This window comes from Monodelphis domestica, chromosome X (genome assembly GCF_027887165.1).
Source record: "Monodelphis domestica isolate mMonDom1 chromosome X, mMonDom1.pri, whole genome shotgun sequence".
NCBI classification, from domain to species: domain Eukaryota; kingdom Metazoa; phylum Chordata; class Mammalia; order Didelphimorphia; family Didelphidae; genus Monodelphis; species Monodelphis domestica.
Window position 1 is genome coordinate 25,007,885 of NC_077235.1, and position 20,424 is coordinate 25,028,308.

The 20,424-nt window shown below is 42.6% G+C and overlaps 2 protein-coding genes across 3 annotated transcripts in view; both read left to right on the top strand.

Annotated features, from left to right (window-relative positions):
* Positions 1–20,424, top strand: part of CHM (CHM Rab escort protein) — a 555,159-nt gene that overhangs the window by 526,480 nt on the left and 8,255 nt on the right. The window lies entirely within an intron of this gene.
* Positions 12,020–20,424, top strand: part of POF1B (POF1B actin binding protein) — a 55,426-nt gene continuing 47,021 nt past the window's right edge. The window contains exon 1 of the mRNA XM_007507410.3: positions 12,020–12,509. Within this exon, the coding sequence (XP_007507472.1) occupies positions 12,201–12,509 (309 nt within the window). The 5' untranslated portion in view covers positions 12,020–12,200. The remainder of the gene's footprint in view (positions 12,510–20,424) is intronic.

The following is a 20,424-nucleotide window of genomic DNA, read 5'->3' on the forward strand; positions in this document are numbered from 1 at the left end:
AAAGTCATCAGCCTCACTGTCCAGTGGCAAGACAAAAGTCAAGATGACTAGAGCTGGCCCATGATATAATGAATGACCTTGGCATCTTTGATGTCTGACCAAACTCTAAACACTCCATTGCACCTGCTTCAATGACCTTCATAGCCATTGAAACAATGTTCTCACCTACCCATTCCGCCACATGCTTGTAGTACTCAGTCCCCTTAATTCACTGACACATTTAAGTCCTATCAGTTACCCTCAACTTGATTTAATCTGTCTGTCAAGATAGTCTGATGGTGATGGAATACTATTGTGCTCAAAGGAATAATAAACTGGAGGAATTCCATGTGAACTGGAATGACCTCCAGGAAGTGATGCAGAGCAAAAGGAGCAGAACCAGGAGAACATTGTACACAGAGATTGATACACTGTGGTACAATCGAATGTAATGGACTTCTCTTCTAGCAGCAATGCAATGACCAAGGACAATTCTGAGGGACTTATGGGAAAGAACACTATCCACATCCAGAGGAAGAATTGTGGGAGCAAAAACACAGAAGAAAAACAATTTCTAGATCACATGGGTCAAGGGGATATGATTGGGGATGTAGATTCTAAACAAACACCCCAGTGTAAATATCAATAATATGGAAATAGGTCTGAATCATTTACACATGTACAACCCAGTGGAATTGCACATTGGCTATGGGAGGGGGCTGGAGGAGGGGAGGGAAAGAACATGAATCATGTAACCATGGAAAAATATTCTAAATTAGTTAACTAAATAAAATTTTCCAAATTAAAAAAAAATAGTCTACCGAGGTGCAGCTGCTGTGCACACTACAGCTTCTTAGAAGCACAGGTGAGAGTTGGGTGAAAGTAGACCCCAAAGATGGATGAGGAGCCAGGCTGAAAAGGGCTTACCTTGAACTTGAAAAGAACCTTGAAGGGTATGTAGGATTCATATAAGCAGAAAGGAGAGGGAATTAATTAGGGAGTTCCCTTGCCTCCCACCATCCCTTATTCTGTCTTTTTGCTAACTACTTCAACCTCTCCTTCCCCCCAATCATTCTTTCCTGTCTTATGCCCCATGTTCTCTGGACCTTACTCTCTATTAGGACTAATCTGATTAACTCTAGCTAAGGATTAATAGCTGATTAGTATCCCAAATGCCACTTGGAATTTAACAGCATGCCTTAATCTAAATATAATATGGGGATTTTTGATAGAGTCACTGAGAAGGAGAAGAGGAGGATATTTTGAGTAACTGACAATTATTTTAGCACCTCTTCAAATATTGCTTTGGAGGCTGTTCCTTGAACTCTTTCCAAGGTCTGCTTCTCAGCAAAATCTCCTACCTTACTGCACCTGTTTAAATGCCCAAGTAGGGGGCAGCTAGGTCTCTCAGTGGACTAAGAGATGGGAGGTCCTAGATTCAAATTTGACCTCAGACACTTCCCAGCTGTATGACCCTAGGCAAGTCACTTAACCTCCATCGCCTAGCCCTTACCACTCTTCTGTCTTAGAACCAATGGTTCTAAGACAGAAGGTAAGAGTTTATTTTTAAAATCATTTTTAAAAAATGAATGAATTAATAAATAAATGCCCAAGTGAGACTTCCTTTTCCACAGACCTTCAGCAGCCAGTTTAATTTCATTATAGCTCAAGTGGTCCAGGGCCCAACTGAAGCCTCCCTAAACCCACAGATTGCCTTTTTACTACACTTGACCTTAGCCAAAAGGCCAAGAGGCCATCACAGGCTGCCTTTTTAACTAACGTGGTTTCCTGGGATTTTCTTATTGGAAAATTGATTGGCTTATGTAAGATTCTTGTGGACCTTTTTAAATGAAGATATATAAAGAAGTATATGATGTCAAGCTACTGTTCATACTCTATATAAAGGAGTTTAAAATCTAGTTGGGGAGAGAAGATGGATGCTAAGGTTTTTAGTTGGTGGGTTATTTTTTCATTATGAACTTAACCAATATCAAATAAGATGGTCTTTCCCATGTACAAAGTGGAACAGAAAAAAGCTCATCTGTATTATAACCTTAAGAATATAATGAATTCAGGGGGCAGCTGGGTAGCTCAGTGGATTGAGAACCAGGCCTAGAGACGGGAGGTCCTAGGTTCAAATCTGGCCTCAGCCACTTCCTAGCTGTGTGACCCTGGGCAAGTCACTTGACCCCCATTGCCTAGCCCTTACCACTCTTCTGCCTTGGAGCCAATACACAGTATTGACTCCAAGACAGAAGGTAAGGGTTTAAAAAAAAAGAATACAATGAATTCAAGATGCTATTTTCAAAATTATTCTCCTTGGTTTTTTCCTTCTGACCTTCATTCTGTTCTATTCCATGCATTAAACTGCCCCCACTTCAATGACCCTCTTTTCTGACTTTTTTATCTTCCTTTTTTCTTCCATTATTTTGTAAACCCGTCTTGTTTATTTCCACAGCCCATTATTCTGTTCTTTTATGTGTTTAAAATATGCTTCAGTGGCCCCCTTTTATTACCTTTTCCCCCTTTTTCTGTTTTTGGCAAATCCATCATTAACCCCTTTCTTCTCCACCAAACTTCACTCTCCCAATGGAAAGAAAGAAGTATAAGCCCTTGTTTGCTGCAAATCCTCACATTAGTCATGTCTGGAAAAGTTATGCTTTACTCTGTACATTGAGTTTATTTCTCTGTCAAAATCTGGTTAGCTTGTTTTATTATCAGTCTTTTGGGATCATGGTTGATCATTGTACTGACCCAAATTTTTAAGTCTTTCAAAATTGCTTTTCTTTCTTTTTTTAAAGTTTATTTATTTAATTAATTAATTTGGAATATTTTCCCATGGTTACATGATTCGTTTTCTTTCCCTCCTCTCCTCCCACCTCCCTCCCATAGCCACCACACAATTCCACTGTATTTTATGTGTGTCATTGATCAAGACCTATTTCCATATTATTGATATTTACACTGGGGTGATTGTTTAGAATCTACATCCCCAGTTATATCCCCCTCGACCCATGTGATCTAGCAATTGTTTTTCTTCTGTGTTTCTATTCCCACAGTTCTTCCTATGGATGTGTATAGCTTCTTCTTATAAGTCCCTCAGAATGGTCCTGGATCATTGCATTGCTGCTAGTAGAGAAATCTATTACATTCGATTGTACCACAGTGTGTCAGTCTCTGTGTACAGTGTTCTCCTGGTTCTGCTCCTCTCACTCTGCATCATTTCCTGGAGGTTGTTCCAGTTCACATGGAATTCCTCCAGTTTATTATTCCTTTGAGCACAATAGTATTGGATCACCAACAGATACCACAATGTGTTCAGCCATTCCCCAATTGAGGGCATCTCCTCGTTTTCCAATTTTTTGCCACCACAAAGAGCGCAGCTATGAATATGCTTGTACAAGTCTTTTTCCTTATTATCTCTTTGGGGTATAAACCCAGCAGTGCTATGGCTGGTTCAAATTGCCCTCCAGAATGTTTGGATCAATTCACAACTTTGCCAGCAATGCATTAATGTCCCGACTTTGCCACATCCCCTCCAGAATTCATTACTTTCCATAGCTGTCATGTTAGCCAATCTGCTAGGTGTAAGGTGGTATCCCAGAGTTGTTTTGATTTTCATTTCTCTGATTATAAGAGATTTAGAAAACTTTTTCATGTGCTTATTGATAATTTTGATTTCTTTATCTGAAAATTGCCTCTTTATATCCCTTGCCCATTTATCAATGGGGAATGTTTTGATTTTTTGTACAGTTGATTTAGCTCCTTATATATTTGAGTAATTAGACCTTTGTCAAAGGTTTTTGTTATAAAGATTTCCTCCAATTTGTTGCTTCCCTTCTAATTTTGGTTGTATTGGTTTTGTTTGTACAAAACCTTTTTAATTTAATGTAATCACAATTATTTATTTTATATTTTGTGATTTTTTAAAAACTCTTGTTTGGTCTTAAAATCTTTCCTTTTCCAAATATCTGACAAGTACACTATTCTGTGTTCACCTAATTTACTTATACTTTCCTTCTTTATATTCAAGTCATTCACCCATTCTGAGTTTATCTTGGTGTAGGGTGTGAGATCTTAATCTAAACCTAATTTTTCCCATACTGTTTTCCAATTTTCCCAGCAGTTCTTGTCAAATTGTAAGTTCTTGTCCCCAAATCTGGGATCTTTGGGTTTATCAAACACTGTCTTGCCCGGGTTATTTGCCCCAAGTCAAAATTGCTTTTCTTAATGATGCCCTTTATACAAATTTTCCCTGGTTTGTCTGAAATTGTCCCTTTTCTAACTTCTTATGGTACGGTAGTATTCCATTATATTAATATACTATCATTTATTTAGCAATTCCTGAATTGATGGACACCTTCTTAGTTACCAATTCTTTTCCACTAAAGAAAGGTGCTAGGTAGTGTAATTGATAGGGTGCCTGGGATAGAGTTAGGAAAACTTAAGTTAAAATTTAGGCTCAGACATTTACTAGCTGTGCAACCCTGAGCAAGCCACTTAACCTCTGTCTGCCTCAATTTTCTTAACTGTAAAGCAGAGAGAGTAATAGCACATACTTCCTAGGGTTGTTGTGAGGACCAAATGAGCTAATATTTATAAAGTGCTTAGCACAGTGCCAAGCATATAGTAGGTGCTTAATTAATATAGGTCCCCTTCCCTTCCCCCTCATCTGTAAAAAGAGCCACTCTAAATGTCTTTGTATGTATCAGTGCTTTTTCTTCTTTCTTTTATCTCTTTGGGGTATAGGTCTAGTAGTGTCATTGTGCCCCCTCCCTTTTCAACTGTTTTCCCCAGAAGACTTTGCATGACTTTTTGGCATGATGAATAAGATGATGAAGGAAGATTTGAAAAATACTATGGAAAGTCTTGAAAAAGACAAGTCTGAAAAAGCACAGGTTAGCTCAGAAGGAAGGGAGAGAAAATGGCAGCCATGTCTTGGGCTGCAGTATCCTATCTGGTTCCTGGGTGGAGAGATTGGCATTTTGAAGACCTGCTGGAGAAGTTTGTTTTTCAGTGAGTGATTTATCTCTTCCCCTTATATATCTGGGAAATGGAGCATTTAATTTGGAACTGAGTTGAGTGCTTTGTGGAGAACACTTGGGGAGAGAGCATTCACCTGGGAATGGGGCAAAGAGGGTTTGATACCCCAGTCAACTACCTGTCAACCTAGTTATTCTCTGATTGATATGTCAGTACAGTGGTAATGTATATCTGAGCGTAGCTGTGAAGCCAACCACATCTAGCTGCTTACACACCCTTGTAAGTTAACTGAACAGAACAGGACAGGACCAGGTAATATATGATTAAGTGCTCAAGGAGTAATGAAGTAAACTGACAGTAAGTGTTAAGTAAGTAAGAATAAAGAGAAATCACTGGAGGCTGGAGTAATGAGGCAATGCTTCCTCAAAGAAAAGGGCCTTGAGCTGATCCATGAAGGACAGGGAGGATTTGGAGGATCTGGATGGGCCAGGAGAACTGGGAATGAGAGCACCCAAGATGGGCAACAAAAAAGGGAGCAAATATGTGCCAAGAACAAATGAGGAAGCACTGACTGGGGGAGGCACTGAACAGACTCATCGGGTGGGAGCTGAAGCTTTTTAGAGAAAAAGAAGCTTGGAGCCACATTGGGGAGGTTATTGGCTGCTGGCTAATAAATTTGGATTTCATCCCATTAGCATTAGGGAATAGCTTGATGAAAGGAAGATTATGTTTTAGGAAGGTTAATCTGACAGTTCTGTGCAGTGTGGATTAGAAGGAAAAGAATCAAGAGAAACAGAAAAAATACTCCAATTCTTGCAAGCTCAGGAAAGAGGAATTATTGTTTTGAACTAGAGCCTTGGTAATTGGAATGGAAAGGCAGGAGCTGTTATGAAGCCCAGGAGGAAGGAAGAAACAAGAGGACTCCCTGACAGAAAAGTGGAGGGGCAAGGGAGTGGAAAGTGTCAAGGATCCCAAGGAAACGAAGAGTTATTTATATAGACAGCACTGTGCTGGGCTAGATGGCTTCAGAAACAAAAACACACATACATGATAACCTGTGGGAGAAAAGTGCTAATACTTATCAGGGTATCTGAAAAGGCTCCTGGCAGGAGATCCAGCTCAAATTAACCCTTGAATGAAACTAAGAATTTAAGAACAAGAAAGAGAGAGAGAATGTTCTAGGCATGTGTAAAGTTTCATAGCAAAAAGATGGAATGCAAACCACTGGGCTGGAATGTAGAGTGCTGTAAAGGGGAGCGATGTGGAATTGGCCCAAACAGGTAGTCTAAAACCAGATTGTGAAGGGTTTTAAATGCCAAATTGAAAGAAGAGTTTCTGTTTTATCCTAGAGGCACTCGGGAATCCTGAAGCTAGGCCAGTTGTGTCACTCCTCTGAGGTTGACAGATTGAAGTGGCCATAGACAGAAACCAGGTGTCCAATGAGAAGGCTGTTATCCAGGCAAGAGGTGATAACCTGTGTAAGATTAAAAATTAATATCCAAATACAGCGGAATCAACAAGACTTTCTCAAACTGGGCTCATAAGAATAGGGAGGGAGAAGGAAGAATTGAAAGTAATTGATGTGGCAAAACTGAGTGATTAAAAGAATTGTACTCACAACAGAAATAGGATAGTTTTCTGGAAGGTCATGTTTAGAGGGAATGACAGTGAGTTCTGTTTTGGATACCTTAAGTCCAAGATGACTACGAAACAGCTAGTTTTAAATATTCATAGGCAGTTGGTGATATAGGACAGGAGCTCAGGAGATAGTCTGGGGCTGTCTATATAGGTCTGAGATCCATCTGCATAGATAATAGATATAACCTATGGTTGCTGATGAGAGACGACTGAGAAAATATTTTAAGAAGAAAAAAAGATAGGCCAGAATGGAATCCTATTGTATGCCATGCCTAGGTAAGGGTGGTCATGGATGAGATTAAAAAAGAGCATTAAAATAGGCTTTCATGGAGACTACAAAGGAGCATCTGGAGAGAAGGAGGAAGACCCAGGAGATGTTGATACTGTGACAAATTTGGGAAGAAAGCATCCAGGAAGAAGGGTAGTCAACATTGTCAAATGCTTCTGAAAGGTCAAGGCAAGATGATTGGGGGGAAATGATGCAATCTAACAATTAGGAGATCATTGGTATCCTTAGAGAGAGCAGTTACAGCTGGGTGGTAAGTCCAGAAGTCAAACGTGAAGGATTTGAGAAGTGTCTAGCTAATGAGGAAGCAGAACAACAAATGTGGAAAAATCTTTTCAAAGAGTTTGTCCTCAAAATGGAGGCAAGGTATAGAATGATAGCATTAGGAGATAACTCTCAAGTTCAGATTGAGATGTTTCAGAAATGGGAGAGCTAGCTTAAGAAATAGCTAAAATTTTGACTTTGGGTTTTTTTGTCCTGCCTTTGAATCCCCAGTACTTAACATAGTGCCTTGGCACATAGTAGGTGTTCAACAAATGCTAGTTGATTGACTGTCTGACATATTAAATTTGAAGTGACAGAACAGTAGTTTTAGCTGACATTCCCATAGTGGTTTTCAGTTTATCACCAAAATTCTTTCCATACAATAACCCCGTTGCATGCATTATTAACCTTACAGTTGAGGAAACTGAAGCTTAGGGAAGTTGACTAAGGAGCTAGCTAATAAGCTGAGTCTTGAATGAAGTTTGGACTTTTAAGAGGCAGACTTAAGAATGGAGAGCATTGGAGGTAAGGGATACAGCTTGTAGAGAGCCAGCTGCCAGGAAAAGCAAATAAAGTTGATTTAGCTTGAATGTAGAATGTGCAAAGAGGAGGGTTTGGAAATTGGACCAGAAAGGCCATATAGTGCCTAAGTGTTAAGGCATGAATTTGAAGTCATGGCCTATGGCTTCAAGTCGAATCTTCTTTCCACTGCAGTTGGTAGCAGGAGACGTGCATTTGTGTGTTTTGGTCAAAGAATTTACAAAGTATTAGAAATTATTCTTCACTTACACAGTAATTCTATTAAGAAACTCATTGTTGGTTGATTTCTGCCTGCCTATTACTAGTTCCCTTCCTCAGCAAATTACCTAATGATCCTGCCTTTTTGAGTGGTTTCTTTTCTCACAGAAAGGCATTTTCCAGTACTTAGTAATGTCTTTGACTAAACTCTGATCTGACCCCATTGAGCAGTTCTCAGTTTGCACAGAAAACTTTTGGAAAGATGTTGATATTTGGTCTTTACCCTCCCTAAAATATATGAACCCCAAAAAGATAAATCCATGGAACAGCTGATTTTTCTAATTAGACGTTTGTTAACCCTGGAAATATAGTATTAAAATGATCAAAGGCAAAAAGGCCATTCTTCTAGAACAGATTTAGAGGATAGTACACCCAAATGAACATAAATATGCAATTAAATTATTTTAAAGAGCTTTGTTAAGGCCAACCTTTGCCTTACTTCCAAAAATCCAGAGGTGTGGTTCAGTTGGGCCTGTTGGTTTACTCTTGTCGGCCATGCATCTAGATGGTGCCATTGATGGAATGCTGGACTTGGAATCAAAAAGACCTGAATTCAAATCCCACCTCAGACACTGACTAGCTGTGCTACCCTTTGGCTACTGGAAGCCTCATTTTCCCTATCTATACAATGCGGATAACAATACTACCTACCTCCCAGGGATAAAGTTAGATGATATTTGCAAAGTGCTTTGCAAATCTTGAAATACTGTTTGATTGCTAGTTGTTATTTTTAAATTATTATTATGCCTTGTTTCTTGCCCCCAGAAAAGGATTCTTGTCTTACCAAATGCATTTGCACACTTTCTAAAAACATCTCTTCATTTAAAAGTATTTATTGCATCTCCTTCATTTAAGAAATATTCACTGCACGCAACTAGGTGGTGTAGTGGCTAGAGATAGTGCCAGGCCTTGAGTCAAGAAAACTCCTCTTAATGAGCTCAAATCGAATGTTAGACACTTGTTAGCTGAGTGACCCTGAGCATGCCATTTAACCCTGTTTGCCTCAGTTCCTCATCTGTAAAGTGAGCTGGAGAAAAAACGGCAAATCACTTCCTTATCTTTACCAAGAAAACCCCTGATGGAATGAAGGAAGGAAGGTACTTAGCTGTACCAGATCTCAGGCTTGATCATAAAGCGGTAATCAACACAATCTGGTAGTGGCTAAGAAAATGAATGGTAAATCAATGAAGCAGATGAGGCACACACTACACAGTAGTAAACAATAGTAATATCACATTTAATAAACCCAAAGATTCTGGCTTTTGGGACAAGAACTCAATATCTGACAAAAACTGTTGGGAAAATTGGAAAACAGTTTGGCAGAAATTAGATATAGGGGGCAGCTGGGTAGCTCAGTGGATTGAGAGTCAGGCCTAGAGATGCAGGTCCTGAGTTCCAATCTGCCCTCAGATACTTCTCAGCTGTGTGACCCTGGGCAAGTCATTTAACTCCCATCCTCTAGCCCTTACTGTTCTTTTTTGGAACCAATACACAAGACTGATTCTAAGACAGAAGGTGAAGAGTTAAAAAAAAGAAACTAGATATAGACCAATATCTCACACCATATATCTAGATAAGGTCAGATTGGGTCCATGATTTAGACATAAAGATGGATACCATAAGAAAACTAGGGAACATTGGAATAATTTACCTGTCAGATCTCTGGATGAGGGAGGAATTTATTATCAGGCAAGAGATGGAAAACGTTACAAGGTATAAAATGGATAATTTTTATTAAATTTAAATTTAAAAGATTTTGTGTAAACAAAGCCAGTGCATTCAAGATTAGGAGGAAAGTAGAAACCTGGGAAAAGAATTTTACAGCAAGTATGTCTGATAAAGGCCTCATTTCTCAAAAATATAGTGAATTGAGTCAGGTTTCTAAGAATACAAGTCACTCCCCAATTGATAAATCATCAAAAGATATAAACAGGCAGTTTTCAGAGGAAAAAACCCATTATCTATGGTCAAGTGAAAAAGTGCTCTAAGTGAGCTTTGATTAGAAAAATGCCAATTAAAATAACTCTGAGGTACCACCTCAAGCCTATCATATTGGCTAATGAGACAAAAAAGAAAAATAATAGATGTGGGGGGGGGGATTGGAACTCTAATGCACTGTTCCGGGGAGGTGTGAACTGATCCAAACATTTTGAAGAGCAATTTGGAACTATGGCCAAAGGGCTATAAATCCATGCATATCATTTAACTTAGCAATACCATTACTAGATTTGTGTCCCAAAGAGATTAAGAAGAACCTAGTCAGTCAAAGAAATGTCTAGCCGCTCTTTTTTTGTAGCAAAGAATTGGAAATTGAGGGGATGCCCGCCAATTGGGGAATGACTGAACACATTTTGTTATACACTTGTAATTGTGCTGTAAGAAATAATGAGCAGGAGGTCCTCAGAAAAACCTGGACATACGTGAACTGATGCAGTGTGAAATAAGCAGAACCAGGAGAACATACACAGTAATAGCAATACTGGACGATAAGTATCTCCAAATACATTTGCTATTCCTAGCAATACAAAGATCCAAGACTCTTCCAGCTGTGTGTCCCTGTGTGAGTCACAAAACCCCCAGTGCCTAATTATCTTTCCATTTTAAAATTTATTCAATTAATTAATTTGGAATATTTTTCCATGGTTTCATGATTCATGTTCTTTCACTCTCCATAGCCAATGCACAATTCCACTGGGTTTTACATGTGTCATTGATCAAGACCTATTTCCATGTTATTGATATTTGCACTAGGATGATCATTTAGAGTCTACATGCCAGCCATATCCCCTCAACCAATGAGATCAAGCAGTTGTTTTTCTTCTGCATTTCTGCTCCCACAGTTCTTCCTCTGGATGTGGAGAGCATCTTTCTCGTAAGTCCCTCCGAATTGTCCTGGATCATTGTATTGCTGCCCCCTTTGCCCAATTTTTAAAAATTCAGGATAAATCTGGAGGACTCATAATGAAAAATGCTGTCCACCTCCGGTGAAAGATCCATGAAGCCCAGGTGCAGATGAAAGCTTGCTCTTTGTTACTTTATTGGGGGGGGGGAGGTTTTTTTTTTGGTCTCTGTTCTCTTTCCCAACATGACTAATATGGAAATACATTTGCCTGATTGCACATGTAAAAAACCTATAGCAAATGGTTTGATGTTTCAGGGAGGGACTGTAGAATTGAACATTTTTTAAAAGAATGTTGTGGAAAAAATAAAATATTATTTACAGTGGGGGAAAAAAGAAAACTCCAAATGGCACCCAGAAGAGCCAGCCATGCCTGGAAAGATCTCTTCTCCCTCTCTCTTCTTTCTTTTCTGCTAACGATTCAGTTGGTGGGGTGGGGTGGGGTGAGGGCAGCTCCAGCATTTGGAAAGACACACTGGACTGGGATAAGATAAACAGGTGCTCAAATCTGGCCTCAGACACTTCCCAGCTTTGTGACCTTGGGTGAGTCACTTGACCCCCATTGTCTAGCCCTTAGCACTCTTCTGCCTTGGAACCAATTCACAGTATTGATTCCAAGATGGAAGGTAAGGGTTAAAAATTAAAAAATAAATAAACAGTCGCTGAATAGCACTGCTAGTAGGAAACCCTCCCGGCGGCCTCCCCTCCTGCTCTCCCTATTCTAGAGGAAGGGAGAAGGCCAGCTTTGCCAGGTCCTTGAGCCTGGCCCAGGCTTTCTCTCCTCTTCTTTAGATCCGAAGATTCTTCTGGGTTGCTCCTAGTGCTGCCATTTTGTCTGGCCAGGCAGATGCTGGGGAATGTGAGAAATTCATTACTGGTGTGATTTGGGTGGTAACAACAAGTCTCGGGGCAATACGTGCACACATGTGCCAGTTGACAGGCTGAGGTGGATTCCTTTGGGCTGGGCCGTGCAGAGTTCGAGCTGGGAGATTCTGCCCTCCCCCCCCCCCCAGGCCCTGCAGCAAACTCCCATGGCAGGCAAGCAGGTAGGCAGGTAGGCAGGTAGGCAGGAGGTGCCTTCTGCAGGCAGCTCAAGCTCTCTCAGGTAAACTTGCTGACTGAATCCGCCCCTCAGAGGCGTGTCCGCCCGCCCGTCCCCTGGAGCGCTCAATCACCCAGGGTGCTTCAGCTTTCTGTTTGGCCTCAAATGCTTTGTTGTCTCTCCGGTGGAGCCCACAGTTGCCTGTGCTCAGCTCTGGCCCTCCCGTCTCTTCCTTCTCTTCTATCTCCTCCCTCCCCCTCCAGTGTTCCCAGCCGCCCGCTCTTCTAGTTCCCTTGCTGCCCACCGAGAAGATGATGACCTCGAGCTACTGGAGTGAGAGCAGCAGCAGCAGCTGCGGGCACCAGCAGCGGCCGGAGCCTCTGCAGATTCCGTCCAGCTTGCAGTGCCAGCCCCAGCAGTACCACTGCTACCACCAGTCGAGCCAAGCGCAGACGCAGCCGGACAAGAACGTGGTGTACGAGCGAGTGCGGACCTATAGCGGCCCCATGAACAAGGTGGTGCAGGCTCTGGACCCCATTGGCTCTCCTGCGGAAGTGCTCTCTCCTATCAAAGCTTCCTCCTCCTACCAAAACTTGGTGTGGAGCAGCGATCATTCCCAGGTAGACCCATTGCCAGGGGAAGCCGCTCACTCCCTTTAGCCTACTCTTTCCTGTGGCGAATTCTCCACCTGCTAGTTTCTGGGGGGGTTGCATAGTCGAGGCTTGGCTTCTTTGTCCCTTGGTTTGCCCTAGAAAGCTACCCACTTCCCTCTTTGAAGCGCCATATCCGAGTCCCCTCCTGTAGTGTGTTTGCAAGCCGCTAGCCATTCTCCTTGCAAAAAGGGGCTAAGGCGGAGCTGTGCCTGGATGGAGGAACAAACCAATTGTTTGTTCCTTAAACCTAGACAAAATAGCTTTTTAAATTCATTCATTCATTTCTTTATTCACCTGTTTGTTTATTCATTCCTCTCTCTCTCTCTGTCTCTCTCTCTGTGTCTCTCTCTTTGTCTCTCTCTGTCTCTCTCTCTCTCTCTCTGTCTGTCTGTCTCTGTCTCTGTCTCTGTCTCTGTCTCTGTCTCTCTCATATCTTTCTTGCTAAACCCTCACCTTGCATCCTATACTCAATTCTGTATATTGGCTACAAGGCAGAAGAGTGGTAAGGGCTAGGCAATGGGGGTCAAGTAACTTGTCTGGAGTCACCCGGCTAGGAAGTGTCTGAGGCGGGATTGGAACCCAGGAGCTCCCCAGAATAACTTTAGAAAGAACCTCTGCCCTCTTTCAGTTGAGCCCCAAGGAAAAGGGGCAGGCTTCCTCTGTTTGTTCTGTCAGTAGCGTTTTCGTGTTGAACTTTGCCTTTGGTCTTTCCTGGAGCTTCCCTCAAAGGTTACTGGCAGATGCAAACGAACTGTCAGATTGTTTGAGTTGGCACCCAGGTTTCATCCGAGGATGACACCCGGCTTGTGGCCACAGAGGGGAAGGGATGACGGAGGAGTGCTTGAAAAAGTGCCTGTAGATAGGGCTGAGGAAGACTAGACGGGGCTGTCAAAGGAGGAAAAGCAAAACTGGGGGGTTCTCTGACGCCCCCAAAAGAAGTGACTCCGCGAAACCAACTGGTTGGTAAACTCTCTGTGGGTCGCGTACTCTGGAACTCGAGATCTCCTCTTCTTTGAGCGCCGGGCGGCTCCTTTGCTCCGAGCTGTGGCTGCACTCCAGTTAGACTCTTAAGTCTTCCCGGGAATCTCTGCGGGAACTGAAGTGCTGTCTCGGAGACGCAAGCGCCCCTGGGGAAAGCACCGCCCAGCCACTTAGCTGGAGCAGCAGGAGCAGCAGCTGCTGGTCACTTGGGACTGATAGAGACTTGTTTCAAAAGAAAAGTCCTTCCTGGTTAAAATAGAAAAGGTGAGGCCCACCGACCCGGTGGCCAAGCCTAGTCTGAGGGCAAACTCCCATAGAAGCGAAGCCACATCCCTGTAATGAGGCTTCTGGGCCAATGGTGACTCAGCCAGAGAGAGGAATCCAGGTGTGAGCGCTAACCACTAACCTCTTACCCCCTTATTAGATTGCTAATTTCCCCATTCATTCCCTAGGCTAGAAAACCCTCCAGAAAGTAATTACTGTGTCAGGCCTGGAGTGTAGAGATCAGCTAGCTGCCCAGCTCCGAGAAGAAGGAGGGAAGGTGTGTGTGTGGGGGGGGGGGGGGGGTCAGCACCGAGGACCGATGGGGAAATGAAGTATCTGAATAGAACCAAGAAAAGAAGGGACATGGAGTGCTTCCATATAGTACGGGGCCCTGAGACCCATCCTTTAGCCTGGGTGAAAACAAGTAGCTGAGCTGCCGGGATCTTTGGGAATTCCCTCAGCCAATGGAATTCCAGACCCCCTTCCCCATTCAAATGCCCTGTCCAATTTCCTTCTTTCTCCCTGCAACTGCGCCTTAATGAGAGAAGCACTGTAGTTAGCATCTACCCCCTGGGCTCATTTGTGTCCTTTGGTCTTTCTCTTTTTCTTGCTGTTACAGACTTTTGTTCTTTCTACCCCACTGATCCTAAAGCGAGTTGCTTTCTTTTTTGAATTAATTAATTTAGTCAATTTAGAGCATTATTCCTTAGTTATAAGAATCACATTCTTCCCCCCCCCCCCCAGTAGCCCATGTGCAATTCCACTGGGTATTACTTGTGTCTTTGATCAGAATCTATTTCCATGCTGTTAGTGTTTGCATTAGGACGTTCCTTTAGAGTCTACATCCCCAGCCATATCCCCTGGACCCATGTATTCAGGCAGTTGTTTTTCTTCAGTGTTTCTACTCCCACAGTTCTTCCTCTGGATGTGGATAGTGGTTTTTCTAAGGCAAGCTTTCAAACCGGGTTTCCCTCCTGAAAGTGTGCCTTTGGCTAGAGGTGCTGAAGGGCCAGAAATTGTGTCTGTGCTGCTGGGAGGAGAGAGAGGCCCAAAGGCAAAAATCATACTTGTGGCTGCCAGGAAGGAAAAGAATGGAAATTTGTCCCCGGATAGGTTCTTGATAGAAGAAGGAAAACTGGGAACAAAACAGAGACAGAGAAGAGGAGAGAGAGAGAGAGAGAGAGAGAGAGAGAGAGAGAGAGAGAGAGAGAGAGAGAGAAAACAGAGCTAGAGACAGACAGAAAGAGACCGACAGGGAGCCAGAGGCTTGACAACTGACAATTTCCAGTCCTCAGAGTTTCATGAACATTTCAGTAAAGTTTTTCTTTACAAGGTTTTGGATGGTGGATGTTTAGCGGGGCTTAGGTTCAAATGTCATCCCGTGGACAATAAATGGTTAAAGCCTTCAGCAAGTCTAATTTGGAGCATTGTATTTAGATCTTAATTGGGAACCAGACCTTTGTCCCTTCATTTTTTCCTTTCCAGCTTTAAAGTGGCTTTGAGGGAACTTGGAGTGGGCCCTTTCTGCCCTTTGGGGGCTGGCTCCTTGCTTCCTCCAGAAGAAGGGATTTAGACCCAGAAGCCCTCAAGCTATAGGAAGCTGCTGCTCCATAGTTGTCTGTGGGGCTTCTCTGAGCTTCCATTCGGGCTGCTGGCTGCAGTATGCAGTATTTAAGAGGAGCCCAGTGGGGAGTTCGCTCTTCTGGCTCAGGCTCAGGATGCCTCAGTTATGCAGGAATGGCAATAAGCTGGTTTCCATTGAACCATAGAGTTAAAGCCCCTGCATTCTGTGGGATTACCAGGACTACCCAAGTCAAGAGACGATTTTTGTCATGCCTATTGTGAGGCAGTTTGTGCATGGTAAGGGCTGAGATCATCGAGCCTCACTTTCCAGAATAATCCCCAAATAGCCACCCTCTGGATACCATGAATAGAAATAAAAATACTTGACTAGGGAACAATCCTGAGGAATGGAGGGTGTCCTCTGTTCATTTGACTCTCCTGGAGTGCAGAATGGGGGCTCTGTGCATGGCAAAATGTGCCCGCAATAATAGTCTGGTAAGCTATTCATAAGCTGGAGCAAAGTTAACTTAGCACCTGTTAGGTTTGAGTAGGAGGCTCTCTCCGAGGCTGGACAGGTATTTTCTTCTCGCCAGTTCACCTTTGAGGATGGATTCTTGGAACTCTCACACATTTTCCCCCCATTTAGAAAGAACTCTGTGGTTTGCTCCTCAATAATTGATGGATGAAGGCTCTTCCCTGTGCTCCTCTTCCTCCATTGTTTCCGAATTCATTTTGTGATCCAAGTCACCTTGAAGGTGTCACCCAAGGGAAGAAGCATCTGGCCTCATCATTCATGGGACTGACTTGCCTTTGTTTACATGTTTGGTGTGTGCCTGTGCTGTGCCACTATCTAAGTGTTTGTATGGCCAGTTAGCTGATCCTCAAGGATCCATATGTCTACACTAAGGCTCAGCTTGCCATTACAAACAAAGCTTCAACATATTTCCAAGGATTGATTTTTTTCCCCCTTTGAAATGACACTGCAGGTGTGTTGCCCGAATCAATTGTTGTTCAAGGGTGCGGTCCTTTAGGTGAATGCTTGTTCCTGGGAGTAGGCTACTTGAAAGGGAGCCCGTGGCTACATGGTCAACAGTTTCTGCCTTATCCTGCCTCTTGGGGCCTGAAATGAATTTATGCCGCAGAAATCCCCAGGGCACTGCTCATAGCAAATTGGTAGTCTCCGGAATCATACCAGTCTTTACCCAGCGAGGCGACATTGATCCTCAGCTCTACTTTTGTTCCCTCAGAGTCATAAATAGCCGTGGCTCTACATTTTAAGAGTTAAATTTGTCTGGGTTGGATTTTTTCTATCCAACGCTCATTATTCACCTTTTTTTCTGCTGACAGTTCATGGCAACAGACATAGCGGGGAGAGTTGCAAAGCCATTCAAACCCATGGAGAGTGCAAACCTTTCAAAACAAAAATGTTTGATTCTACTTTTCTTGGCAATAGCCATGATCCGAGTCATTGGTGGTATGTGGGAGAGCACACATGGTTGTGATTTTTTTCCAAGCCCCAAATGGTCGATATATACTACAGAATGACTTCTGTTTTCTTTCTGTGTCGTGTACTTTTCTTGGGCTTAGAAAAAGAAATTAGGACCAAGATTCGCAAGTGACCTGTTGGATAGGCATATTTGAACACTGTATTGTTCTCCAAGCGTAAGGACACAATGATCATAATGAAAATGCCTCACAAAAAAGATGCCAGTAGATCAGTAAACACTTATTAAGGAACAGTACCATGTGTCCGGAACTGGGCTAATTGCCGGGATTATGCGAAAAGGCATAAACAGATAGTGCTGGCTTTCAAGGAGTTCACAGTCTGAGGGGGGGGGGGAGACAACCTGAAAACAACTATGAACAAACAAACCATATCCAGGGTAATTGGAAAATAATGAGCAGACAAAAGAGACTAAAATCCAGAGGAATCAGAAAAGGTTTACTGTAGAAGGTGGCACTCTAACTGGGAACTGAAGGAAGCCAGGGAAGCCAAGAGGTAGAGAAGTGGAGGGAAAACATTCTTTGTATGACGGCCCGATAGGGAAGGTACCTGGAGCCAAGAGGTGGAACTTTTTGTTGGAGGAACTGGATGGTAGAGTAGGTGGGAGATTGTAAAGTATTAAAAGAGTGAAAAGGTGTGTTGGGGAGGAGCAGGTCATTAAGGGCTTCAAATGCTCAAACAAGCTCTCAGAGAATATTGAGTAGTGAGGTGACCCGATCAGAGTCCCACTTTAGGAACATCACTTTGCTGGCTGGGTGAGGTATGGACTGGGGTTAGGAGTTGAGGCAATAACATCAGCCCACAGATTATTGTTTTACTCTAGGCTTGAGGTGATAAGAGCCTTTCACCAGCTTGGTAGCAGTATCAGAGAAGAGAAGGAAACATCATCAAGATATGTTACAAAGGTAAAATGTACCAACCCTTGTGATTGTTTAGGGAGATGGAAGAGTAGAGAGTGACCCCTGGGTGTCTGGAAGGATAGTGGTGTCCTTGATGGCAGCAGGGAAGTTCTGAAGGGGGAGAGCACAAGTTTAGACCTGTTGACTTTATGATATCCATCTACTGGACATCCAGTTGGAGAAGTTTAATAAGCAGTTGGAGATGGAAGCCTGGAAGGCAGCAGGAAGGGAAGCAGAGAAGGCAGCAGAGAGGGCTAGATAAGTATCAGCATAGAGATGATAATTGAGTCCATGGGAGTGAGAGCACCAAATAAAAGGCATGAAGAGAAGAGAGAAGAGGACCCAGGACCAGGGAACTCTGTGGAACACTTATGTTTAGTGGAAGTGACTTGAATGGAGATCCAGCAAAGGAGAATTGGAAGGAGTAATCAGAGAGGTAGGAGGAGAACCAGGAGAGAATAGTATATCACCCCTGATGTTCAATAGAGTCCAGACCACCATTTCAACTCTTAACTGGGCAGTGGAAGACGGTACTCCTCTTCTGTTTTAATAAAACATTTGAACAAAAGCATCTGCTCTGCCATGAAGATAGTTCATTCAAAGGGAAGCTTAACTGGGTGAATCCCGAAGCCCAATGACTAGCCCAAGCTATTCTTACTGTCCTGTAAATTGTTTGGGGATAATTCTCAAAAACCCATAAGATCATCACGAAGATATTATCAGCAGCAAAATGTTCCCATGAACATTGTCTGTCTGTCTTGGTATGACATACCAAGTTATGATGTAATGTAGAAACATTTTCCATTTGGTCCCATAGACCAGCTCTTTGTTTCAACATATTTTATAACCAAACACGTTTCCAAGTATCTGATTGAACATCAAAAGCCAAGACTTTGTGTTCTAGGTCTCAGTTCTTATTCTCATCAGTTTTTGGAGTATCCCTCCAGGGCGTGGGAAAGATGAGAGCCTCATAAGTTTTGCTTGACTGATAAGTTATAAGGGAACGCTCTGAAAACAAAGAAAAGGGCTATAAGGATGTGCATGCGCATGTGTGTGTGTGTGAGTGAGAGAGAGAAGGAGAGAGAGAGAGAGAGAGAGAGAGAGAGAGAGAGAGAGAGAGAGAGAGAGAGAGAGAGAGAGAGAGAGAGAGATGCCTCCAGGAGAATTACAAGAGATAAATTAGTTATCTTTTGATTCATAAAAATTTTTTCCACAAAAGCCTCAAGCTCATAGTGAATGTGAAAACATGCTAGACTAAATGAATGGAATAAACGAGTTTCTTCTGACACTTGAAGGACTGAAGTATGAGTTTTTGAAGGTTCATATTAGGAAGGAATACGGTAGCCCCAAAGAACTAACGAAGATGTTTACACAGTTTTCCAAACAAAAGCCAGAACAGAAATGTACCTCCAATGCTTTCCTACCTAAATGTTCCAGTGCTCTTCTTTGAACTTAAACCTTGAATTTTTTCTGTGTCAAGTGACACAGTGATCAAAGAGTACTTCATGGCCCATCTCTTACCTGTTTCTTTCTTCCAAATTCAAGCCATTTTGGAAGTAAACGTTAAAAACAGACCGAGGCTAATCACATACAAATAAATGAAGATGTCATGCTGCAGAAACAGGGAAGTTTCATTGTTAGTTAAATCAGACCTGGAAAAGAGGAAGAGGGGGCTCCATGTTCTCTCAAAGTATACTGTCATGTCCTAATGCTTCAGTGTAAAGAGATCGAATATGGAAGTGCTTAATTGTGGACCACATGAACCTTATTTATACACATGGAGGACACATTTTGTCTAGATTGCACCAACTTGCTAAGAGGAGAAAAATGATGAGCCCAGTTTAGCCACCAGACAGTTTCTCTTCCTTCTGGGCTCATTCTGCTGTATTGCAACCTTAAATCGCTCAGAGATGTGGCTACTTAGCAGCTTTTTAGGTAAAGCCTGGATGGCTAGTATGGTAATGGCATCACCGGATTGAGCTTATTTATGGATTTTTACTTCATTGCTCTCTCTTTGAACAGAAAATAGAAAGCTTTCCCTCTTGAAAGAATTCCACATAAAATAAATGTAAGAATTCATTTCCTAAGTCAGTTATGATTCTTTGTTTAATTCTTGAGCTCCACTAAACATCTGGATTTGGTATAGTTATCTTTATTTTATACTCGAATGAATGATTTTGTGTTTTTATTTATTGCTCTAAACGTTGGTAAAGAGGTAGTACATTGGCTCCATCATCTTGTCATTTCCTAGTGATCCCATGTTCTCCTTCGGCAGCAGGTCGCTTCAAGCTCCTCCTGCCCAGAAGTTGTGTTCTCTAGTGGGACGTGCTGGTCTAGGGTTTTTGAAGGATGTCATGTCTGCTCATTGGCTTTCAGTGGGACTATAATAGGTATAGTTTCCCAGGCTCATCAGCACAGAATTCCCACAGTCAGTGCATAGTTTTCAAATTGGGGCTGATGCGGGGGCAGCTGGGTAGCTCAGTGGATTGAGAGCCAGGCCTAGAGATGGGCAGTCCTGGGTTCCAATGTGGCCTCAGACACTTCCCAGCTGTGTGACCCTGGGCAAGTCACTTCACCCCCATTGCCTAGCCCTTACCATGCTTCTGCCTTGACTCCAAGATGGAAGGTAAAGTTTAAAAAAAATTGGGACTGATGAACAAACGCTCCAGAT